Source organism: Merops nubicus, unplaced genomic scaffold, assembly GCF_000691845.1.
Source record: "Merops nubicus isolate BGI_N331 unplaced genomic scaffold, ASM69184v1 scaffold32495, whole genome shotgun sequence".
In the NCBI taxonomy this organism is placed as follows: domain Eukaryota; kingdom Metazoa; phylum Chordata; class Aves; order Coraciiformes; family Meropidae; genus Merops; species Merops nubicus.
Window position 1 is genome coordinate 60,956 of NW_008612175.1, and position 11,524 is coordinate 72,479.

General features: G+C 42.7%; 1 protein-coding gene across 1 annotated transcript in view; it reads left to right on the forward strand.

Moving 5' to 3' along the window:
- Positions 1-10,605, forward strand: part of LOC103774093 (inaD-like protein) — a gene marked incomplete at both ends in the record, with an annotated part of 59,244 nt that extends 48,639 nt beyond the window's left edge. The window contains 6 exons of the mRNA XM_008941473.1: positions 1,904-2,021; positions 3,845-3,876; positions 4,165-4,287; positions 5,362-5,466; positions 8,719-8,822; positions 10,482-10,605. Of these exons, the coding sequence (XP_008939721.1) occupies positions 1,904-2,021; positions 3,845-3,876; positions 4,165-4,287; positions 5,362-5,466; positions 8,719-8,822; positions 10,482-10,605 (606 nt within the window). The remainder of the gene's footprint in view (positions 1-1,903; positions 2,022-3,844; positions 3,877-4,164; positions 4,288-5,361; positions 5,467-8,718; positions 8,823-10,481) is intronic.
- Positions 10,606-11,524: the final 919 nt, after the last annotated feature.

An 11,524-nucleotide genomic window follows, 5' to 3' on the forward strand; every position in this document is an offset into this window, starting at 1 on the left:
TTTAAGGAGGTTGGTAAGAGGAGAGGCTTGTGCTTGATGTGATGCATGAGCAACCCAAAAAAGGTGCCAAAATCATAGTCGTGTGGTGTGATTTCTTCACTTTTGAAAGGGCAGAGGCGGTCCAGCCTGGTGTCTGTGTGGGTGGGGTGTGAGGAAGGGCTCATGAGCCTGTATCCATGTGGAAACAGCTGGGCTAAGCCCAGCTTTAAAAATCGTGACTAAATATCATTGGAGAAACATCTGCACCGCATGCAGCAGGCAAGGAGAAAAGAAATAACAAGGAAAACTCTACTGGTTGCACTAAGTAAATACAGCAGTCTTGAGTATTACTTTTTTAGGGTCATTGTATCAACAGCTAGCCTAAGGAAGAGCAATGTAATCAAAAAGTGCACATGAAGAATGTTCCACCCAGTTTTACTGTGTAAAACTCAAGGTTGAAAGAGAAGCAAAACGTCACAACATCTAACATGATTCTAGGCAGAAAATCAGAGCGAACAACGTCATCCTCCTTTCTTCATAGCATAAAAGGCTTTTGCAGGAACCCAGTAAATTTTTGTGTTTTAATACAAGAAATCTTAATTGCTGTTCTTAATGCAGAGTCATTTGAGAGCTTTTATCTCACTGCTCCTAAAGTGAGTTGGTGATTTTGAAGACTGAATAACTGTTTCTCAGCAAAGCAGTTTCAAGAGTTATAAAAATATTGGCAGATAACGCAGCAAATCAGCTTGAATGATTTGCCCAACTGCAAATGATGTTTTAGAAGCTGCTGGCCAAGAGCAGCCAGAACTTTTGTCCTCACTTGGCTTTTTTCTTGGTCTGTTGGATACCTTTAAGGGTAGAGTTCCTGTGGTGCAGGACAGTGGTTTCTTTCACGCACATTGTGAATTACGTGAACCGACCCATGAATTGGCAACTGGAGGTGGAAATTGTGCTCTGCCTGGTGTTTGTCACTGACAGCTGCACACTGGTCAGTTCAGATAAATGCTGCCAGAGCTTTTGATTCACCGCCTAATGCGTTTAGAGGGAGAAAGCTCTGCTGTGGATGGGGAAGTGTAGACCAGATCTTTGTTTTGTAAAAGGCAGCTTAGCTGAAAAAGGCCTGGTCCTCAGTGAAACCTGTTGTTCAGACACATTTCCTAAATTGATAATGATGTTTCCTCAAGGGTCAGAGTCTGAAGATAAAGCCAGATAGAGAGATAGGGAAAAGGAGAGCTGGAAATGGATGGCCAAGGACTGGTAACATGCACAAATGTCTGTATTCGGAGGCTCTCCCTTTTGTCAGCAGGCACGTTATCCTGGAAAGAAGAGTAGGGTCTTGGTGAAGTGAAAGGAGCAGGGTCAGGTACAGGACCTTGTAACCAGACAATATATTCAACTAAAATGACAAAGCCTGCAGCTTACTGCTGTGTAACAAGATGGGTGTACGTGTTCTCCCCCCGCGTGTGAGAGGAGCTGTTACATGTCCTGCCTGGTGCCTCACGCACAGGGAGCGTAGAGCAAGGTGCCTGTAGGGTGCAACGTGGGGAAGATGCCCACAAGCTTTAGCAGCAACAATCATCTCCCTTTCTCCTCGGTCTGGGAATAAGTGAAGGAGGGGGTTAATCTTACTTGCTACGTCCTCCAGAGCAGACCTGAACAACATGTGTGATAGTTGTGCACATGAGGGAGTGAAGCACAGTGGTGTAGTACTGTGAATAGCACTAGGGGTGTGCCTACAGCTCAGGACAGAGTGTGGTAGGTGCCCCCTTTGGAAGTGAAGTTGGAGGGGTTTGCACTTGCGTGGCCAAAGTGGTATTTCCAGTCTGGTTGGCACAGAGCACAGCTGGACCTGTATGGTGCAGGAACTGGTTTAGAGATAACGTTTGGGTTTGACTCACAGGTTTTGATTTATTTCTAACTTCAGGCGAGCCAACAGAGTGTCCATAGCCACTTCCACCCTACGCTTGCTCCGGTCCTCTCTACCTTACAGAATTTTGTCAGCACGAAAAGATCTTCAGCAGATGTGTCCCAGAGGAACTCAGGTATAACCCGGGTGGCTGTCAGAATAGCTGTGTGGTATTTGCTTTATATTTGTGCTGGTTTAAAAGCAAGACTGAACACTTGAATCTGGTTTTCCTACTCAGCCTCCCAGAAGACGTACCACTGATGTTTTAAGACCTGAACACTTTGCAGCAGATGACATTATTTTTATGTCTATTAGAAGAGAAATGGCTGCTCTATTTTAAGTGCAGAATTCCTGTGCCCTGCTATTCCCCGACGTCCTTGTCGGAGCCTCAGCACAGGCAAGCTTCTCGCATTAGAAACAGTTTTCTCAGGGAATAAAGCTGCCACCACTTCATTTATATCTTTGTTCTCCTGAGTGCATAAAGGGGTGTTCTGTAATGAGAAAGTCACAGTGCCCAGTTTGCAACTTGCAGATTTGGCAAGTGCTAAATCTGCAGCCTGCAGTAGCTTGTGGAGAGCCTGCACGTTTGTGTGGATGGACCTGCCCCGGGAGCCATCAGCATTCGCTCACATCTCACTGCGGCCAGAAGCAAAAGAACTTTCTTCTGCCAGTTGCCACGAGCTGGAGGAGCTGTGGAGCTTTTTGGACAGCCTTCTTTGTGCCATTCTGATGGGCCCTGCAGTGCTGAGGGTGCCAATGTGGCATCCTGGGCCTGTGCTGCCACAGACCTCACAGCAGCTCAGCAGCCCTGCCTCGGGCACTCAGAGCAGGTGTCTGCACAAGAACACGTGCATGTCCATGAGAGTGCTGATGTGTGGTGTTAAGAATCTTTAGCTTTCAAGAGGGACTAATTCTGCCTGCCTTCTAAAATGTTCTTGAAATAGTTTAATTTGCAATAGTTTAATTATAACGGCCTTCCAATACCTGAAAGGGGCCTATAAGAACTCAGGGGAAGATCTGTTCCCAAAGGCTTGTAGCAACAGGACAAGGGTGATAGTTTTAAGCTAGAAAAGGGTAGATTTAGGTTAGACATTAGGAAAAAGTTCTTTAATATGAGGGTGGTTGATCACTGGGACAAATTACCCAGAGAAGTGGTGGAGGCCCCATCCCTGGAAACATTCAAGGTCAGGCTTGATGGGGCTCTGAGCAACCTGACCTAGTTAGAGATGTCCCTGCTTATTGTAGCAGGGTTGGACTAGATGGCCTTTAATGGTCCCTCCCAACCCAATACATCCTATGATTCTAATTGAAGCTGATAGAATTAGGGGTTGATTAGCAGAGCCCAGGGCCTGACTACACCATCAGCTTGTTAGGCTGTTTAATCCCAGTTCCAATAGTTCCCTTGAAGTGTCCCTTTATTTGTCTTTATTTTAATATACACTTTGACTACTTTTAAATGTCCCATGGCTAGATATATATCAGCCAAACTTCCTGGGTGTCTATTATTTACAAATACAGCACAAATCAGGAGAGGAAGCCAATGAAATCTCAACAGTCTCAGACCAGCTCTGTGCTGTACTCTTTGTGGTGGTGACACTGATTAATGAATAATAAGCCAGTCTTTGAGCCAAATGAACAGCAGGGCTTTTCTTCAGGCCATCAGGACACTGCTGTGGAGTAGATGGTGGCGAGCAGCGACTGTGCTACAGTGGGAGTCAGGGTGACACTCGTCAGGCGGAGCGGTGACACCCGTCCTCATCGCGGGGTGCAACAGAAATCCCCTCCTCCTCACAGGAGCTGCACAGCCCTGTTTGGCACAGGAAGGCTCCCTCCCTTTCTGTTTGGTGATAACTCTGACTAGGCAGCAAGGGACCGTTGTCACCTGACAGTGTTATCTCTTAATTATATTATCTCTTAATTACAGAGGCTAATTGTTTGTTTCTTTATTAGTAGGAGCAGATACGGGCCCAAGGACTGTGGAGATAACAAGGGTCAGTGAGTTATTTTCTATCCATTCCAAAAGCTGACACCTTTAACTGAAGTTGTTAATTTTTATAGCATTTCTCTGAAGTAAAATTGCATTATTTACGTTTGCAGTGGGTTGTTGGATGTGTGCCTGTGCAGTGGCACCCGCGCGTGTGAGGATGTGTGTGTCTGTCAAACCAATCTATTTTCTCCCTGTTCCATAAATCAAATGACTCAGTTATTGCTGTACCCTGAACATTGACTTCTACAAGTTGCTCCAGTTGCACATGTTGGTTTTTTTTGCTTTGTTTCAGGGACCAAATGATGCACTTGGTATCAGTATAGCAGGAGGGAAGGGAAGCCCATTAGGAGATATTCCCATCTTCATTGCTATGATTCAAGCCAGTGGTGTGGCTGCACGTACCCAAAGACTCAGAGTGAGTAGATGGGTCCTTTCATATTTCCTGTTTCATCTGCCACATGTCCCAGAGAGAAGCCTCAAGCAGTTTTGCATATGCCATCACTTTGATAACATCTCATGGACTACTCTGCTTTTTTTTATATAAAAACAAAACGAAAAAAAAATCCAAAAATGAAACCTGCCCTTCTCTTCCCTTTTAAATTATATTGCGTCTTGGGATAAAGGCAATTGTTGCCCACGTTGGAAAAGTGAGTTTAAGAGAAAGACTACAAATGCATTTGCAGTGGTCTTTGAATGTCTGTGTCCATCCAGACCCAGGGAGGGCAGCAGCAGCTCTCTGGGAACCCCAGATCTTTGGGGGACTGTGGACTGGGCATCAGAGCAGGTAGGAACCAGATCAGAAGCTGTTTGATCTTACAGCTGATAAAGAAGTGCCAAAACAAGGTGCTTGTATCAGACCCACAGGATGTGTAGATTTCCAGGAATGACCAAGGTGAACACTTTCAGTTTTGGAAAGAGTTTCAAGGAATCATTAGTACCGAAAAGAATTTATTATGCAGGTGCATATGCCAATGAGATTCCTTAATACCTGCTGCTCCTTCCATGCCACATCTCTCACAGAATTACACAACAGCCCTGAGTGCCAGGGTCAAGATCATTTTTAAGTACAATAAGAAGAAATCATCAAGGTTAATTAGATTAATATCTGAAGTGCCTGCTTGCCTATAGTGCATTCAGCATGTGCATACATAGTCTGTAGGAATACGAACTTGTCTGCACATACAGACACAGATGAATCATTTTTGGATGGGAGGACAGGAACTGGAAATCTCACTCTCTGCTTGCAAATGGAAATAGTAAAATGCAACTCATCTTTGTTTCTCTGATCACATTGTTATTTAAAAAAAAAAACATATTGTACTTGCTCTGAAGAATGGTAAATGATCACTAGCAATGCAGAATTCTTACAAAAGGGATCCTGCAAAAGAGAAGCATGACTGTGCTGTGCCAAGTTCATGAGGAATTTTAAGCATTCTTAATTTTAATTTTCCCTAATGCTAGTAATTTTCCATTACTGTTGTACTTTTAGGTTGGAGATCGGATTGTCAGTATTAATGGGCAACCTTTGGATGGGCTGTCTCATGCAGATGCAGTTAATCTACTAAAGAATGCTTATGGGAGCATTATCCTGCAGGTATGGTGATAAATTGAACATGCAGCTGCATGAGGGTAGATAAATGGCATTCAGGAGAAAAAAAACCAAACCCTGAGCATCACTGGCACAAGGCATCACAGAATTGCAGGGTGCTTGCTGATGGGAATTACACAGAATGAAAGCAAGAAATAATATTCATTCAAAAATTCTTTATTGCCATTCATACAGGCTGTGAGCACGAGTATATAAAAGCCTAACAAAGAGAACAAAATAACTTGTTGCTACACATGATAAATCAACAAGCTTCCAGGTTGTTCTTGTTTTTTAATTTGAAGTTAACTGGAAACAAGAAAGTGTGTGTGTGTGTGTGTGTGTGTGTGCACATGCCTGTAACTAGACAGTGACCAAACTGCCCACAGTGTTCATTTCCTTGTTCTTGAAAAGGGGAGAAGAAAGAAATGCTGGCAGCAGTTAGTAAAAATGATAGCATCATCATTAAAACAGTGCTGCCTAGAGTTGATTATTCTACAGGTAATGAATAATAACACTCAAGAGAGAAAATAGTGTTATCCCTGCCATGTTTATATGCTAGCTAAAAGGAAGACGTGTTCTGCCACTTTGGTTCTGATTGCTGCTTGCCAGTATATTAATCTTTATTTTTATGTTTACACAAAGAAATGCGAAAAAATACTTGCCAGAGAGAATTCAGAATACTACTCATTTGGAGAATTATTGTAACAATTGGAAAACAAGCTTAAGCCATACCACTAAAATCCAAGCTAATTTTCTTGATCATCACAGCATATTGGATTGGACTGCATCTTGAGAGAGTTTTGCAAGCTTCTTGCTTGCATTGCAACACAAATGTGACTATAAAAAATGGAGGGGAAGTAAAAAAGGAAAAAATAAAGGAAATTAAATGATAATAAACTTAGTTTTAGACTTGCTTATTCGTTTTGTCTGTCCATGAACTGCTGACCTGCTAAGTGATGAGCCAGTTCCAGAGCAGATGGCATTTGTGTAGTTCCATTGAAGTCAAAGGAAATACAGAGCTATACACCAGCTGAGGATCTTCTGTGAAATTATAGTTATCATATTGTTACTAATGTAGAGTAATTTCACTTCTCGTGTCAACTGTGTTCCCTGAATAGAAAATGAAAGCTTGCTGCAGAACCCAAAATTGCTAATGTTGAAAGCTGTAATAGAGCATATTCCACCTCATCGGGTATTTAAAAATATTCCTGGTGAAGCATCCTGACAGTTGGTCACTCCCACAAACAAAGAGGTTCTTCTAGAAATGTCTTCATGCTTGCCACTGGACAGGGTTTTTTTTCTGCGTTTTTGCTGTCTAGCTCAGAATGGGCTTAATACTTTTTACAGGGGATACAGGTTTATTCTGATAGAATAGAGTCTATTTTTTCTCTCTTGAAAATCTGTTAGGTGAAGGTGGGATGTTGTATTTTACTACCAGCAGGGAGTGGTGTGGTGATTCAGTTACCTCATGTGCTGACCACAGGTACTTCTCCATCCCCAGATTCCTTTATTTGTTTATTATTATTATTAAAACAATCTAATTGGAATAATCCTATCGCTGTGATAATCATGACTGATGTGTCATTAAGTAATTCTATTTATTATCAAGTTAGACCACTTCATGGCAAACTGCTTTGAAAGGTCAGATAATTGGGTTCAGTGGTGTGGAAAGGCTTATTATCCCTCCGTCCTGGGGAGGATGGGAAAGGAGTTTGCAAATGCTGTTTGCAAAGGGGAGATTAGGGTCTCAGGGGAACAATCATCCCTTTCGGCTGTTTTGATGCTTTGGCTTAATTTAATTTCTTTTCTGCAGGTGTAGTAATGAGATAAGGGGAAGCTTTTTTACAAGGTTGTTGAACTCTGATACGTTCTTACTGCCAACTCAAGATTTTTGAATATAATTTATTTTGCCCTCGTTTTATTTAACAACAAAATACGACAAATACTGGCTGGCTCTCTCTCCTCTATGGCAATGGGAAGGAAAACTTAATGGTGCCTTTGCTGGCTGAGCCAGGTGCAACTATCTTGTGTGCTGGACCCCTTCATTTAGGGCATCTGAGAACCTGAGTCCTGGGATGCAGAATCTGCATGAGAACTAATCTGCCTTCCAGGAAAATGCTACCACCCTCTTGGCTCCAAGTGATTAGGAAGAGGGAAATATTGTGGAAGAATTGTGAGCATTCATTTAAAACGGGGGGATTTATAGAATGGATTTTTTTCTTTCAAAAAGGTACATTTCCCTTAAGCCATGCTGACAGCAAGGAGTGGAAAAAGTACCTGTTAATTTTGATTAAAAAAAGCCATGGATAGCTAGAGGAAATATTGCAAATAACCCTACTGGGTATTTCACACCGTCTCTGAGCTGAACTCACTGTGCAGTAAACATCAAGCAGAGAAGAATATCTCATCACAAGGAGATGGGGTTGGGGGATAAGCACAGCATGGAGTTGTTAGGAAACTGGTGTCCTCTCAGTTGTAAATACTTTTCCTCAGGTTGGTTTTTTTTTTTGCAGAAAAAGCAAAGATTAGAAAACTAGCATGGAATGTCTTCTCAAGCCAGCCATAGCTGGCTTTGTACCTGACCTACACAACAGTTGCTTTAAAGCCTGAACAAGACTGCAGCCCCACAACCTGTCAAAATGTCATTAACTCTATTAATTACTGCGTGGTGGTAGTTCACAATGGTTTCAGAGCCCTGCGGGAGCCAGAATTGGGAAGTTTAAGAGTGTCGTTTGGTGGATTCACGCTGGAAGTTGTAGTTAGTTGAAACCAAGGATTTATTTCTCCCCTGTGCAGCAAACCAACCAATCTGAGATATTTCAGGGCCTTTGCCACATGGTCCCTTGGATCTCTGTAAAGGCCAGGATGCTCTCTGTGGGAGACCTTTCCCTTCAAGCCCCATCCTGGACACCTCGTGTTGACTCTGCGATGTACCTCTTTCTTTGGCAAAATAACCTCTTTCTCTGGGTTGTCCAGAAAGACTGTTATCCTCTGCTCAGCATCTGAGTGACAGTTGTGTAAAGTCAAGAGAAAGTTTCAGAGAAAAGTTTGCATTTAACCCCCAGTAAACTCTATTATTAGAAAATATTGAATTGGTAGGACGTTTAATAAATAAGGACTTGAATTCATTTCCACTTGAAAATTGCTTTGAAAAAAAAAACAACCGACTTGCTAATGTATTGGTTATTTTCTACATAATTACCCAAGATGTCTGTGATATGAAGTGGACAAAGTATTTAATTGCATCCTTCTGTGTAGGTCGTGGCTGATACCAACATCAGTGCCATTGCCACCCAGCTGGAGAGCATGTCTGCGGGGTGCAACCTGAACTCTTCTTCTGAGCATCCCTCTGAAGACCCCGAGTAAGTCTGTGCTTACTCTCCATAGCTGAAGTGGATTTCTCCGTGAGGGAAAAGCCTGGGGTGGTGAAGGAGGTCTCTCCCAATGCTTGTGTCTCTTAATTTTCCATCACCTTTAAAACGAAAACTGTGACTTTCTCCAAGCTGATTATGGACTCGTGTCCATCTTCACCTGGTGACAGAAATTGCTTGAGTAAATAAGCATAAAATGTGTTTACAAGCAATAGTTCTGGACATTTTACAAAAAAAAATTGCCTCCTTTCTTTTCTAAAGTGTTAGGCTGACATGATAGTTCTGCCCTTGTCTCTTGGCTTCCTTGCCTGAACTGAATTATGATCATAGCAATTTGAAATAATTTCTCATTGGCAGATTAAGGCAAGAGGTGTTAAAAAGCTGGTATCAGAAATGTTTGAAAACACATCCCAGAACTTTCTTTGTCTTCTGAATCTTTTTAACTTTGCAATTAATAAAAAAAAAAAAAGGCTGATCTTAAAATTTTCTACTTATAGCACTTCTGTATGGTGATGGAAGTTAGAGATCTAGCCCTCCCATGACCATGTGTCATTCTCCATCATGTGCTTTTTAGGGCAGCTGATAGCATTCCAGTTATCATTTTGAAATTCATTTGATCTTCATTTTGGTTCATTAGCTTCATTATGTTCTTCATTTTCTTGTTCTGATTCATTATATTTATTTTAAGAAGCTGAAACACAAGTTGCTGCCCTAGCTCAGGAGTTTTGGGGTAGAAAAGTTAAAGTTAAGCTATTTATGCTGCATTCTCTAGCCTTACAATGCGAGATGTTGTTTTTATTGCTGCTCTCAAAGGAGAATTGCTTACTTCACAAAAGGATTTGTACTCTCTTTTTGTGTCAAAATAGTGAGGGAAATTTGAATGGGAAAATATGAGGCAGAAGTTGGTAGGTGTATGCATATATGCTGTCCTAAAGAAGTGTCTGGATGTTCTTCATCATAGGCTACACCTAAATGGAAGATACCAAAGTTGTCCACAGTAATTCTTTCTAAACACATAGAAATGACTTTTTCAAATTTGAGATGGATATATAGTGGTCTGTATTCCACCAAAAATCTTCCTCTACTCAGGGTAGACAGTAAAAGCCCCTGCAGAGCAGCTCAGGCTCTGAGCAAGGGGCTGTCTGGAGTCAGCCCCCGGGTTACAAGGCACAGGGGTGTACATCACATACAGGTTGTTGGAAAACAGCCCGAAGAGCTGACTCCAAACGCGAGTGTCCCTGGCTACACGCAGCCTATTAGACTCAGTCCTCTGAAGCCATAAATAAAAGCATGCTGTAAGGAAACTCTGGCAGTTGCCACTTGAGCAGACTAAAGGTGACAGCGTGGGCAATAAGAAAGCAAACTCTCCACACGTGCAGTGGCTGCAGACGGGGGGAGTCTCACTTCTGCATCTGAGAGAAGTGCTCTCGTTGAGCCCTTATTCAAAATAAGTATTTTCAAAGTGAGGAGCTGAAGTGCAGCGTTTGAGCTCGGGGCTGCACAGGAGTGTGTTTCACTGCAAGGGCAGGAGGCATCATTTGTGACTATGAAAAACTTCTTGATAGATACATTTCTCTGTAAGTGTTCCTTCTGCATAAAGTCCCCAGAGATAGACATTGCTATTCTAAGTGGTATTTATTGTGTTTTCAGAGCACCTCAGCCTAAGATTATTACTTTGGAGAAAGGCTCTGATGGACTGGGATTTAGTATTGTAGGGGGTTATGGAAGTCCCCATGGAGACCTGCCCATTTATGTCAAGACTGTGTTTGCCAAGGTATCTTTTTTTTTGTTGTTTTCTCCCTTTTTCGGTATTAACTTTAAAAACAAACCTAAGATTTGGCTTAGATAATATATTGTGTAGCAGAAAGCAAAATGTACTGTCTAAGTACATGGATTTGAGTAAATAGACCCAGAACTCAAAGTTGGCTTCTTAGTTTATATTTCATATTACTGGTGGCTGAAATGAGATGCTTTATCTCCGCAAAATGGCTCTGTGCACTTGGGAAACTTGTTTTTAGACACTGAAATTTTTACAAGGCAGCTTTCTATCTGTAAATCTCCAAGAGCCTTCCAAGAGGTTTGAACGCATCACTTCTTCCACTGTGCAGGACAGGAGGCAGCTGCAGATGTGCTCTGTCTTTGTGGCTGAGCTTCAGCTGGAAAACCAGCAATAAGTCTCCTGTGCTCAGTCACCTCAATGAGAAAAAAACACCAAAAAGGCCTTTTTTGTGGCTCAGGGGTGAATTAGCTTACACATTAGTCCTGGATGTAGTTCTTCTCCCTGGCTTCCAGCTGCTCTCTCTTTCCTCTCCCTGAGCACTCCACTGTCATGTGCTGGAGCTGCTCACAACGTGGGTGTCCCAGCCCACCTCTGACCCCAGCCCTGTGTGTCAGGGGAGGACGTGGGGGTCCTGGCCACATACCAGCTCTGGCCACCGAGGCTGAGGAGGCAGCATACCACAGCAGAACCCAGCCTCAAGGCAGACAGCCCCAGAATGGCCACGGTGTAGAGGGAGATGTGCCCCATTTTCCCTCCAAGCACCCTGCTAGAAAATTGCTCAGTGAGGGTGAGGAAGATGCATCAGGCATGGCCACAGGAAGGGAGTTCTGGAAATGGGGGGAAATGAAGGGAAAACAGTAGGAATTAGGGATACCTTCTATAAAGCAACTTTGAAGTCAGTCAGACAGTTGCT